Here is a 14,347-nt window from a genome sequence, read left to right on the forward strand (position 1 = left end):
CCATGTCTGCATCCTCAATTCTGCCTGCATTGCTGGGGTCTCCCATTATGTTTCTCATGTCTGGGCAGGATGATCATGTAAATATCCTCCCAGATTATAACATTAAAAAGAGGCTACATGAATATTCCTGCCATCCTTGTAATCATAATTATAAATAAAAAACTGAATGATCATATCACATTTCCCAATTAGGCAGAGTCTTTGCTGCTCTGGGAATCTCAGCTGCTCTCAAACCCAAGTGTCTTGCACAGCAGTGCTGTGTGCTGCTGCTGTCACATCACAAGAATGGGTCTGAGAGGCTTCTACAATATTAGTTCCCCAGAGATGTTTATAAAGGGCTTCACTCTATGGAGAATTCCTGTACAATTTAATAGAGGAAGTTTAGCTTTCTGCTGAACTTTAAACTAAGCAATGGAATTCTTTCATAGGGATGTAATTCTCTAATAAATTCTATAGGCTTTTAAAATCAATGTCTATAGAACCCTTTTAGTTTCAATCCTATGAAATTCTATAGGACCTTTCCATAAAGGGAACTCAGAGAATGGGGACTTGCTCTGTTTGTTTATTTACAGGAGTGGGGCCAGAGAGTGAAAGAATCTGTCCTCAAAACTAGCCAAGCCCATGGAATGGTGCAGACATTGAATTCAATCTCACCTGGTAAATCATCTTCATCTTCACTGAAAACATTGGGGTTGAAGACAGGCAGGTTAATGTAGTCCATGGAAATCTTACGCACTTCAGGGAGATAAATAGTCATCTGTCTGGGCTGGAGATGCAGCAAACTGGTTTTATAAATCACTTGGAAAGGGGGGGGGAGGGGAAACAGGAAAAATACTTGTTAGATAGAGAGGCTAAAAGAAGATCCAGAGTTCAACAGAACAGAGAATCAAGAGAAATCAATTCAAAGCAGAGAGTAGGCTGGAATTGATTTTATGTAGTTTGGTTAACAGTACTTCTGTTTAACCAAACAATCATGAAATACATTACAGTAGCAGGATTTCAGAGGTGGATCCTTGCTACATGGAAGTTTTCTGGGATTATTTTTTTAGTTACTCGTCCTTAACTAGAGGCAGCATCACTTTAGTTATACACTCTATAGGAGTTTAGATCTGCACAAATATTGAATCTCTACATGTCAGTACAACAGGCCATTGGAGCCAGTTAATATTTTTCACTGGATCAAGGAGAGAAGGAAAAGGGTTGTTATTATCACCTCCTAAAGGATTTTTTGTCCTGTTTCCACCTAAATCTCACTATGTAAAAAATATGAGGGTCAATCCTTGCAAATATAGGGGTTGTAAAAATATTGTTACGTAAGCTTTTGGGGGGCATGGCGCTGTATATAAATAATAATAATAAAATGTAGGGAACATCCCATACAGTTACGCAATACCGCTCCTTAGTCAGGACAAACACTGCTCCTATCCCAAGCAGAGGAACTCAGGAAGCTTGTTTAACATAGCCCAGTGACGAGCATGGCATTAGTACCTAGGAATCTGATCCTGCATCCTTTGACATCAATAGCAACACTCAGTGGGTGCAGGACTGAGACCTAGTTGAATTAGATAGGTACTATTTTTTAAATTCATTAATTCTTCCATGACAAGAGATGAAGCCCTGGCTGCAATGTAAAGCTACCCTCTTCTGGCATAAACTCCAAACACTCTTGCCCTACCGAGGAGCTTAATCCCCTCAGGGGCACATTTTCCCCACTGGTACAGGGTGGTGCTATTTGCACCTCTCTTGTGCTAGCAGGAGAGTCAAGCCCTGCATTAAATAGTAGTAGTTACTTTAAGACTCCAGTTCAGGGTGTGCAGGCTTTAAAACAAAGATACCTCTTCAAATAGTTGTTGGCTAAGCTGCAGTTCTGCAGAAAAGGACCTGGGGATTACAGTGGACAAGAACCTGGATACGAGTCAGCAGTGTGCCCTTGTTGCCAAGAAGGCCAACGGCATATTGGGCTGCATTAGTAGGAGCATTGCCAGCAGATCGAGGGAAGTGATTATTCCCCTCTATTCAACACTGGTGAGGCCACACCTGGAGTACTGCATCCAGTTTTGTTCCCCCAACTACAGAAAGGATGTGGACAAATTGGAGAGAGTCCAGCAGAGGGCAACAAAAATGATTAGGGGGCTGGGGCACATGACTTATGAGGAGAGGCTGAGGGAATTGGAGTTATTTAGTCTGGAAAAGAGAAGAGTACGTGGGGATTTGATAGCAGCCTTCAACTACCTGAAGGGGGATTCCAAAGAGGATGGAGCTAGGCTGTTCTCAGTGGTGGCAGATGACTGAACAAGGAGCAATGGTCTCAAGTTGCAGTGGGGGAGGTTTAGGTTGGATATTCGGAAACACTATTTCACTAGGAGGGTGGTGAAGCACTGGAATGGGTTACCTAGGGGGGAGGTGGTAGAATCTCCATCCTTAGAGGTTTCTAAGGCTCAGCTTGACAAAGCCCTGGCTGGGATAATTTAGTTGGTGTTGGTCCTGCTCTGAGCAAGGGATTGGACTAGATCAAGGGTGACCAACCTGAGCCTGAGAAAGAGCCGGAATTTACCAATATACATTGCCAAAGAGCCACAGTAATATGTCAGCAGCCCCCATTGGCTCCCCACCCCCGCTCCCAGCGCCTCCCACCCACCAGCAACCGTCCCCACACCTCCTGATCAGCTGTTTCGCATGCAAGAGGCTTGGGGAGGGGGGGAGAGCGAGGGCATAGCAGGCTCGGGGAGGGGGCAGGAAGGGATGGAGTGGGGGCAGGGCCTGTGGCAGAGCCAGAGGTTGAGCAGTGAGCACCCCCGGCACATTGGAAAGTTGGCACCTCTAGCTCCAGCCCTGGAGTCGGTGCCTATATGAGGAGCCGCATATTAACTTCTGAAGAGCCGCATGTGGCTCCGGAGCCACAGGTTGGCCACCCCTGGACTATATGACCTCCTGAGGTCTCTTCCAACCCTAATATCTATTATTCTATTAAATACATTTGAAAGCTAACAGCAATAATATCCCCTTTAGGGTTAAATATTCACATTGATCAGGCTTTCAATAAGAGATTCAATGAAAACTCCAGAGATCAGTGACATCCCATTAAAAAGCTACTCTGTATAAAGCTTTCATAAGTAACAAAGATGTGGCCAAACCCAAACTCCAAATGGCCATGGGGAAGTTTTGATCTGGATCCAATTCAGAGCATTGTTGCCTGGTCCCATCTCTACTAAATAAGAATATACAATTAAGAAGAGTTTTTAGAAATTCCTATAACTGCTTCAGTATCTTCACCCACACCCCAATTTTGCCACCCTTAATCATGCTGAATGGGACCTTACTCTGCTCCTACTGACATCAAAGGGACCGAACTTGAAGATAAGGCCTAACCAACACAAGGGTGGGAGAATAGGGCCCAAAGTGTATAAGGTTCCTTTCAGTGAGGGCGACCATTTTGCTGCTGTCTCTCTAAGCAAGAGAGCTGTGCGACAGTGCAAATAATTGAGTTCCCCCATTAAAAGCTCTGGAAAAGTTGTTAGAAAGTTGTTAGAAAAGTTGTTAGAAAGTTGTTAGAAAAGGTGTTAGAACAGTTGTAAAAAATAATACTTTTTTTTTTAAATTATAGCACTTACCTTACAATAACTTAGAAGCCCCCTGATTTCTGAAGTTTTCTAACTGGAAAGATTATTCTTTCAATCCTAGTTCAAACGACTGAACTGTCAAAATGGCAGGTTCTGGTTTGATTCTTAATGGATCTTTTTTTGACTGAGTTGTTGTTGGATTTAGGGATTTAAATTGCAATTACACTAAAATTTCCCTGTGACCGAGATTAACAGCATTACTGAAGCAGCCTGTTCATCACTTTAAAGAAAATCGTAGGGAGTGTGTGTGTGTTATTTGTTAGCAAGAGCTCAAGGTTGGAAAAATCAAGAGGGGTCAGTTTTACCTGCACCAAGGTTAGTTGGTAGGAAAGCAGCCAAACCCACAATCTTAAATTTGGTTCCCCAGATATTAGACGTGACCTGAGCAAGATAGTTGTGCTGCAAAGAAAAAAAAAAGATTTAAAGTTTATTTACAAATCAGCAAAAGTAAATATTTGTTTTCAAAAAATAATATAGCACTGCTTTGTAGAAACTCTAATGAAATATCTACACGTAACTCACTTATAACTATTACTGTCTGCTCTCTTGTGATCCTTACAAAAACATTCAGAGCACTAAAGCTATTTCAAGTATAAGACAATTTCATCTCATTCTCCTTTTTGCAGTGGCCTTATGTCTGTAACCATCCACTAAGTACACCCCTTCGGCCAGGGCTGTATTTTGCTACTGTCCCATTTTGCTATCTGACCACCATCACAGTAGCTCGCATGAATCAGATATATAGCAACCACACAAACAACTTGGTGGAAGACTTGGCAGCAGGGAGAACTGGAGAGCACTGCAGCTGGCCAGTAAGACCGGCATAGTTTTGATCCTTGCTTCTCCCACACAACAGCACAGTGTATCATTTCTATATCTTTGCAGTAAACAATCACAGGATAGCATATAATTTTCTCATTGGGTTTTATGTTTAAGAACCACTTAGTGAAGAATAAATACAATAGAAAGGAATTATTAACAAGCATTTATACAGCATATTTGTCCAGAGATCCCAAAGCACTGTACCACAGTGAGTATAATTATTATATTATCATTTTAATTGATGGGTAAGTATCATGCCCACTGGACTTCTGCCCTATTTTCTATTGCTGCTATAAGTGATCCAGAACATTTCACAAGGCAAACGTTACCATTTGCATATTTTAAATACAGAAAATATATAAAGAAATACAAACAGATAAATGTAGTGCTAGTGAAATGGGTGAGCTAGGCAGTCCTGGGGCATGGAGTGTTTCATTTACCCATGGACTGTGCACAGCACAAACAGCAGAAGTGCTAGCTTCCCCAACATGGTGTTCCCACCATCACCTGGCAGAACCAATTGTGGAGGACAGGGTAGTTCTCTCCCCTGACCCATTAAACTCCTTTGTTTCTGTAGACTGACAACAAAGCTGGTGACTATCGTGGTATTATGATACCAATACCTAGTCACAAAGAACTGAATAAGGACTAGAAAATAATTCTACATTCAACAGCCAAGAACATATCAATTGGAATTTAAAAGTCTGTTATATAAGGATTCCTAAGATAAATGGCTGCCTTTTAAAAAGTCAGGGTGAAATTGCAGCCCCCCATGAAATCAATGGAGCAAGCACCCTCATCATTTACCAGATATTACTACACAATGCTATCTGAGATTCCACCAGTGTCTCCTATTATAAATACAGAGACATAACTAGAATCTCAGATACCATTGCGTAGTAACTCCATTAAATGACAGACTTTCAATTGTTACCACTGGATATATATTATAAACTGTTGTTTCTGGAGAGAGAAGATATATTTAGGTACAGGTCTGGTAATTATGCAGTCATGCAATACCTGAGTGATATCTTCCAATGGAAACTCTCGTCGAGTTAGGCTTGGTGAACCAATAGAAGGTTTCCTTATTGGTAACCTTGGAGATCTTGATATCTCCTGAGCAGCTCGCGACAACTTTGGAGATTTGCGGGCATCTATATTAATTCTTCACGTAAAGCAATAATTAGAGTTATCAGGCACACACAGATGGACATACTTAACATTTCTGTATACACTAAGTACAGTGAAGAAAACTGGCATGTTCTCTTTAGGTGATGTAACCTACAGTAGAAAGTGGGAGGATTACACAAAGTCTGCTTAGTCTAATGGATAGAATCTTAAATCTTATGGGCAAAATTCAAAGGTAATGTGTAAAGAGATATAAATCAGATTCAGTTACAAGACTTAGATTCAGATTCCCTTAGATCTGATTAATGATGCAAAAGGGAGGTTAAGATGATGCAATTTATATTCCACATGAAGGCATAAGAATATATTATTAGATTGCACTGATTTTAGACAGCGTCCATGAGAACATAAAGAGGAATTCTTTGGCTACTGGACACCTGTACCACTAGTGCAAACCAAGATTTCACAAACTTGGTCAGTGGTCCTCTGAGCATAAAAAAAATTACTTATGCCTCCCTCATGTACGTAAACATTGTAAATGACATTCCAGAGTGAGAGTCTGAGGGGGTGAAAAGAGCCATCAGTGGAGAAAATAATTAAACAAATGTAACACAATGCATGCAGGTAGACCCTGGATATGCAGGTAGCCTTACTGATATCAACAGGGCTCCAGGATTCTGCCTGTGCACATGGCACTGGAGGACCAGGGCCCAGGTTTGCAGGGTCAGGCCCTGTTTGATGGTGAAATGCAAAACAAAAAGAACAATACAGAATTATGTTGTGTGCATATATGTGTACCTAAGATATCACGTAACAGAGCTGGAAATTTTTTTTTTCTTTGGGTAGAACGCCCCTTCATTCTGACTAGTGGGGGCAATGTTTGCAGAGCACCTATCATAATGGGGCTCTCATTCATGACTGGGGCCCATAGGTGCTACTCCAATACAAATAATAATAATAATAATGTTAATGTTGAACTTGATGTAATTTTCTTTACTTTTTTTCTGCCTGTCCTGCAAAGCTGGATGGACATTATTGCTGAATGAATTATCAACAATTGACAGCTGCTCAGAAAGCACATGATGAAACACTCACAATTTTTTCTCCGGTCACTGGGACAAGACAACTCAGTCGACAGATCTTTCTACATTTAGCACTTTCATTACAGATCCCAAATACTTTCTATTAAGCAAAAACAGATCCCTGCTCCACTCCCCTTACAGTTTCCATCTAAATATTGAGTGTGCATCTGGGTGCATGTTGGGGAGCGAACAGAACAGACTAAAGAATGAACTAGAGAAGCTACAGACTATTCCTTTGCTAACTTGGACACAGAGTGTGCCTTAGACTATTTTTTCTGATCTGATTAGCTATTTGTGAGAGGCAGACCAAGGCAGTGGAGTTTGCCTATTATTATTATTACAGCTTACCACAGAGAAGGTCTGAATTGTTCTTCCTCAGAGAAAAAAAAAAGCCCCTGAAAAGCTGTAATTTCCACAGGCAAATTCTTTCTTATGAAAGGCATTAGAACATCCCCCTTTGTTTTAATGTAGGTTGTGTCATGACAAGATTTAAAAAAGACCCACAGAAAAGAAGAAAAAATGCCCAAGAAACCATTACCTGGGGAGTTTGGGTGATTTGCTAGCTCGAGTGATTTTGGGAGATTTCTTCGCAGCCCAGTCATCGCTCAGTTCAATATCACTGGAGTCTGAGCAGTTGCAGCTGTCAATCACAGTGGAAATCAAGCTGTTTCCATAGATTTCATCTACCAAGACAGGCCCCCAAAAATGTAAGAACTATTTTAGCAACCTGATCTCAATTACAACTGTCAGTCATCAGGGGGAAAAACCAGTAGCTAAGATAAAAGTCTAGCAGGGAGTGTTTGCTGCCAAGTATAAACTCAAAATTTCCGATGGCCTGAATTCAGGGTAATAGTGTTCAATTGTATCAGGTGACTCCCAGACATTGATTGAAAAATATTTATTGTTAATTAGTGATCCACTCCTCACCAACCTGTCTGCAAGAAGTTATATTTTATGAACCAAAAGCCAACATGAAATGAGTTTGGTGGCTTGATTCTAGGCCACAGTGGAGACATTTTCACACGACAAAAAACAGCATTGCAATTGCTTCATGCTGTACTAGTTATGTGGACAAAGAGGACTTCAATCTCTGACTTTCAGTCTAAACCCTTTCTCAATAAGCATTTTTACAAATATGTACAATCCACTTATAAAAATATGATACCTGCTTTTCCATCGGTTTTAGGATCCATGATGACAAATTCTGGCCGCAGTTTGCTGATTCGGCGCCCTTTTAGGATAGGTACCAGTCCCCCTAGGTATTCCAAGTACAGCGTGTAGCATGGACCTCCGACCTCCGGATCATCTTCTGTCCGCTTCATCGTGCAGTGAAGCCTTTCATTGCCAGCTGTTGGATAGCTGACAAAATCTCTCATATTGTTGGGGTCTGGGATAGGAGGCTAAAGTGAATGGAGGGAGGAAAGAGAAATGCAAGTCATTCTTATTCTCTGGAGTTAGGTTGTTATATAATACCATCCCTACCCAGTGAATAGGGCCTGGGATAGCTCAGAATTAGCATAGATTAATGTCTGAGCTAATGAATCACCCACACCAGGACGCACGTGCCTGCTGATTCGATCGGTAATTGTACACAGAATATAAAAGTTAGCTACAGTTTAAAGGGAGGATTGTCTTGTGATTAAGATGACACTGGACTGGGATCCAGGAAATCTGAGTTCAATTCCCAGCTCTTCAAGACTACTTATGTGACCTCAGGCAAGTGATTTAAGAGCTCTGTTGAACTGAGGCCTCAGTCTTTCTGCAGATCAGTTTTCCATTTGTAAAATGGGGCTAATAATCCTTCCTTTGTCTGGCTTGTCTATTTAGATTGTAAACTCTTTGGGCAAGGACTGTCTCTGTATTTGTACAGTGCCTTGCACAATGCGGCTTTTGGACATTACAGTAAAACAAATGCTGCTAATAACACAGAGTCAATACTCCTCAGTTTGGTTCAAAATGAATATAAAGAAAAAAACTGAGCAGGACATAAAATAAGTATCCTTAACTCTGAGAGAAAGGCAGGTACCAGGTTAGTAGAGGTCTATTATACACTCCATACCTTCTGAGAGCAAAGAATTACAGGTACAGTAAGTCTTCTGCAAAGGTACCAGTTATAATAGAACTCTGCACTGGGATATTTCTGGGATTTCTGTGCACACAAATTACCTAATTAGCAGTACACAAAACAGTTTTTCATAAACAAGCATGATTCACAGTGTAACAACACTGCATTATATTATAGGCATGGTCTTCTCTCGTTTTAAACAGTGCTAGACTAACTCCATTGTCTACTCTATATCATTGGTATAAACAGAAGATGAATTTGACCCAATATAATTAAACAAGAACAAGAAAGAGATAAGATGCACCCGAATACATAAAATATACTACCTAAGGCCCGAATCATGCGAAGTCTGGTACATGTGAGAACTCTGCGCATGAGTAGCCTCTTAATGCTTACTTTAGTGACTAAAATAAGTTTTTAGTCCATTTTGGGACTATTCACATGCATGTTTGCAGGATTGGGGGATAAGAGACATCCTAGGGGAAAAAGGAAAGATTCATAGATTGCAAGGCTAGAAGGGACCATTGTGATCATCTAGTCTGATCTCCTGTGTAACAGTCCATAGAACTTCCACAAAATAATTCCTAAAGCAGATCTTTTAGAAAAACATCTTGACTTGATTTAAAAATTACCAGTGATGGAGAATCCACCATGACCATTGGTAAATTGTTCCAATGGTTAATTACTCTCACTATTAAAAAATTACATCTTATTTCTAGTCTGAATTTGTCCACTTCCAGCCACTTGATTGTCTTACACCTTTCTCTGCTAGATCGAAGAGAGAATAATTAAATATTTGTTCCCCATATTGATACTGTAATCAAATCCCCTATAACCTTTTCTTTGTTATGCTAAATAGGTTGAGCGCCTTGAATCTGTCACTATAAGCCATATTTTCTAATCCTAAAATATGGTCTGGCAGGTGGAAAGTGACCTCACCAATATAATTTCAGCAGTCCGCAAAATACAGAGTTTTTAAGGGCATGGCTACACTTGCAGATGTAGAGCGCTTTGAGTTAAACCAGCCTTTGTAGAGCGCAGTAGAGAAAGCGCTACAGTCTGTCCACACTGACAGCTTCAAGCGCATTGGTGTGGCCACATTTGCGGCACTTGCAGTGGCATTGGGAGCGGTGCATTATGGGCAGCTATCCCAGCATGCAAGTGACTGCAACGTGCTTTTAAAATGGGAGGGGTGGGGTGAAGTGTGACAGAGTGTGTTGTGTGTATGGGGGGGGAGAGAGAGTGGGTTTTTGGGGGGCTGAGAGCATGTCAGCATGCTGTCTTGTAAGTTCAGACAGCAGCAGACCTCTCCCTCCCCCCACTGCCTCTCTCTCTCTCTCTCTCTCACATACAGCATTCCACAGTAACGGCTTGCATGCCGGCTGTCAGAAACGGAGCTTTGAAAGGGCATCTCCGCATTCCTACAGGAGTTCAAAACAATGACAAGAGTGGCCACTTGACTTAAGGGGATTATGGGACATTTCCGGAGGCTGATCAGAGCGCAGTAACGCAACACCTCGTTCACACTGAAGCCCGGGCGTTGTAGCCAAGGTGCAGCAAACATTATTCCTCTCACCGAGGTGGAGTACCAGCAGCTGTAGCTGCAGAGTCAGAGTGCTGTAAGTGCCTTGCCAGTGTGGACAGGGAGTGAGCTAGGGCACCCGGGGCTCCCTTATTGCACTGTAACTCGGAAGTGTAGCCAAGCCCTTAGAGTGGGGTAGATAAAGTCTTTGTAGGGAGTCTTGGGGAATCCATCCCCTTTGTATTAATCTTTTTTTTTTTAAAGTACTAGTACACTGCATTTGATGTAATCTGGTACATTCTTTAAAAAGGGGGGGGGGAAAAGTGACCCAAACCAAAATATACTGGACACACATCAATAAAAGAAGTACATGACAGAGGCTTAGCATGCCAAAGCCCTGACTTCCAGCTACTAATCAAAGAATGTAGTTCTTTTAAACAGGAAAGGATAAAAATGAGCACTTAGCTGTAGGAACTGAAAGGCACAAGAACAAAGCAGCAACTTTAAAGCATCAATCAAGCTGCTGAAGCTAGAAAATAGGTGAAAATTGAAGTACTGAACAGCAGCACTTAAGAGGAGCTTCCAGTTCTATCCGTGGAAAGAGAAGAACTGAAGAATAGGTGTTACCAGCCATTAGAATGGTAAATGATCCAATCACACACACCTTTGAGCTGTTCAAGTAGCTGTCATCTACCAGTGGCATGAGACTCACAGAGTGAGACTCTGTTATAGTTGGTGTGAATCTATTATACCCTTTGGAGAAATCATTGTGAATATGGGTGAAATTAAATAATTTCACAGTCTGACTCTACTCTACTATTTACAAAATGGCACTTTCTTACATAGCAGACCCATTCCCTATGTAAATCCAGAATCACATCTGTTGAAATTAAAGATGAAGCCAAGTTTTTACTGTCATTCACTCCTGCTAGCCTCGCTGAGCCAAAACAAAGAGAAAATGAGCTAAATAGTATCCCTTCTTGTGTATCATCAACAGAATTGCTTACCAAGTTCTAATCGCAGGGCCATTTCCTCAACCCCCTTATCTTCTAATTGTGCTCTCAATTACACTTGTGAGCAGAACTGAGCAGAATATCCAGATGTGCATAGAGCTGCATAGAGAGCAGACTGTTACGTCACTACTCTGTGACATGAGGCCTCCTCACATGGAGCCCAAAATACCCATGTCTACCAAGAAACAATACAGTGAGGATCAAGGCTGCCACCAGAATAAGGTTCTTCTGAGTTTTTTAGAGAGAGATAGCTAGTTAACCACAGGCTTTTCCTTTACATGCCATCCCTGAAGGAGACCTCATGGCCAAAGCATTCTTAGGGTATGGCTACACTTGAGAGTTGCAGCACTGGTGGAGGCTTTCCAGCGCTGCAACTTAGTAACTGTCCACACCTGCAAGGCACATCCAGCGCTGCAACTCCCTGGCTGCAGCGCTGGCTGAACACCTGGTCTGCTTGGGGTGTAACGATTGCAGCGCTGGTGATGCAGCGCTGCTCGTCGGGTGTGGCCACACACCAGTGCTGTTATTGGCCTCCAGGGTATTAGGAGATATCCCAGAATGCTTTTAACTAAATTACTCTCTTTGTCTTGCATCCGAAGAAGTGGGTATTCACCCACGAAAGCTCATGCTGCAAAACGTCTGTTAGTCTATAAGGTGCCACAGGATTCTTTGTTGCTTTTACAGATCCAGACTAACACGGCTACCCCTCTGATACTCTCTTTGTTTTGTTATACAGCCTCTCTTTGTTTTGTTGTGAACGCTCCGGGAGCTGCTTATCTACAAAACAAACACAGCTCCTGTTTGCTGTGATCAATCTGTAACTCAGTGAACAATCAAATGAGATAAACCCTGTGAATGAGGCAGGCAGGGAGATGAGTGTTTGCTTGACGAGAGAAACAGCGGGGGCAGGGTGGAGAAAGAGAGTCCCTTGGAGCAGCTGCTTATCTGGTCTGCAGGCTGTTTGCAGTTAAGTGTAAGGGGTCGGGAAAATTTTCTGATTTTGCAAGGCAGGGAGCTGATACACAGTGTCGGCTCCAAAAATCCACTCTCTCTCTCTCCCCCGCTCCATGTCACACTACACCCCACCGCCCTCTTTTGAAAAGCACGTTGCTGCCACTTGAACGCTGGGATAGCTGCCCATAATGCATCACTCCCAACAGCGCTGCAAATGCTGCAAATGTGGCCACACTGCAGCGCTGGTAGCTGTGAGTGTGGCCACACACCAGCGCTTTCCCTACACAGCTGTACGACCAGCGCTGTAACTCCCAGCGCTGCAACTCTCAAGTATAGCCAAGCCCTTAGCCTTAATTTCTGGTTTTGATATGCATAAAAGCTTTTGATCCATTAGTAGTTTCCCTCCTTTTATCTTCCTCTTTTCTAACTGAGAATCATTGGGTGAAATCCTGGCCTCACAGAAGTCAATTAAAGGTTTGCCATTATCTCTTGGGAAGAGTTGGGTAAAGAAGAAAAAGAAAAGGCTGTGATTCCGTTTACCTTGATTGTTGGTATAAAGGCAGTGGTGAGGTATGAGCAGAGCCGAGGAGGCAGAGTCAGTTTGCTGATATCCTTGTCATCCCGCAGAGAGCTAGCGATGGTCTGCTGGCATAGGAGCTGCAGGCTGGAGACCCTGTGCTCTACTCTGACAACATAGAGTGCAGGGCCAGAAGCCATGAGCAGGCGTGAGTCCCTGTGGCCCCAGCAAATGGAGATTATGGGACGCTGCGAGGAAGGAAGATTGCACAACTTAACACGAGAGGCATTTTCTCCCAGACACTGTGCAGCAAGACATATATTCTGTAGTGCCATTTTAATCTAGCACCAGCAGCATTAGCAAAGGCCTTAAAAAACAAGTTAAAATAAACATAACGGTGCATTATGATACTGCCCTCAAAGGGAGCTAGTATACAGTAACACTGAGCATTTATTTTCAGTAACAATACTTCGTATTTACATAGCATTCTTCAGCCATAGTTTGCAAAGCTCTTTACACAGGTGGGTAAAGCATTCTTCACCCCATTTCACAGACGAGGAAGGTGAGGCCCCAATGGTAAGTCACTCCTTCAGAATCACTCACTGCATCAATAGCTGAAACAGGAACAGGACTCGGGTCTTTGGATTCCCCATCCAGCACCCTCTGTGCTACCAGACTACCTTGTAAGAGTTTTACAAAGGTTTAATCAAACTTCACAACACCCAGACTTACTTGGTAAGTGGTATAACTCACATTTTCAGCTTGGAAAACTGAGACACTGAGAAGTTAAGCAACTCACCTAAGGGCACTCAGTGAATCAGTGGCACAGCTGTGATTAGCACACAGGAGTTCCTGCCTCCGAGTCCCAAACTGAAGTCATTACCCCATGCTGCCTCCCCAGGATATATTTCCAGATGAAAATAAAATCTAAAGCACTAACATAAACAAACTGCACCTATTGCCCTTTACTCACCCATTTGTTTGTGGTGCTAAATGTCCAAATTCATATCAATAAAACACAAGAATAAAGAGTTAGAGGAGACTGGGTTGAAGTAGGTAAGCCCCTGAAAGGTACAGCAAAAACCACATCAGGCCATCCTTTGCGCTTCCACAACACAAGGACATGAAAGGCTCACATGGGGAAATGTAGAACAAATAAAAGGAACCAGTTTTCAGATAGTATATCATCTGGCTGTGAAATTAATTCATGTAGCTGGATTAAAAAATAAATAGACTATATATTTTTATAACCACCAGCTTTTATAGCTATCTGTACTAAGGATAACCTCGTGCTTCAGGGTGTAAACTGATCCCCATTTGTCAAATTTTCCTATATACCCCTTTGAGCTTTCTCCCACATTGCTCCTTATGCAACGAAGGGGCTCCCCAGAAACATCTGCAAAGCCACTACACTCTGTCCTCCTTACAAGTCATTTCTGTCCCGATGCCTCCAAAACAGCCTAGTCTACATGTCTGCCAGGCAAGTGTGCTAGGACAACTGCTTCCTGTGCTTCTCATAATCAACTCACCTGTGCTCTCGCCATGTTTGCTGTACTGACCTCTCGTCTCTCCTTTTAGGGCTTGTTTACACTGACATTTAGTTGGCAGCAAGCTGGGGTGTAAA

The 14,347-nt window shown here is 42.3% G+C and overlaps 1 protein-coding gene across 5 annotated transcripts in view; it reads right to left on the reverse strand.

Annotated features, from left to right (window-relative positions):
* The window catches only part of TULP4 (TUB like protein 4), a 269,619-nt gene that overhangs the window by 18,565 nt on the left and 236,707 nt on the right, over positions 1-14,347 (reverse strand). For all 5 annotated transcript variants that reach the window (XM_039529683.1, XM_039529682.1, XM_039529684.1 and 2 more), the window contains 6 exons: positions 12,747-12,971; positions 7,818-8,052; positions 7,191-7,335; positions 5,463-5,607; positions 3,926-4,019; positions 655-798 (listed from right to left, as the gene is read on the reverse strand). In XM_039529683.1, the coding sequence (XP_039385617.1) occupies positions 655-798; positions 3,926-4,019; positions 5,463-5,607; positions 7,191-7,335; positions 7,818-8,052; positions 12,747-12,971 (988 nt within the window). The remainder of the gene's footprint in view (positions 1-654; positions 799-3,925; positions 4,020-5,462; positions 5,608-7,190; positions 7,336-7,817; positions 8,053-12,746; positions 12,972-14,347) is intronic.

The sequence above is a fragment of the Mauremys reevesii genome, linkage group 3 (assembly GCF_016161935.1).
Source record: "Mauremys reevesii isolate NIE-2019 linkage group 3, ASM1616193v1, whole genome shotgun sequence".
NCBI classification, from domain to species: Eukaryota; Metazoa; Chordata; order Testudines; family Geoemydidae; genus Mauremys; species Mauremys reevesii.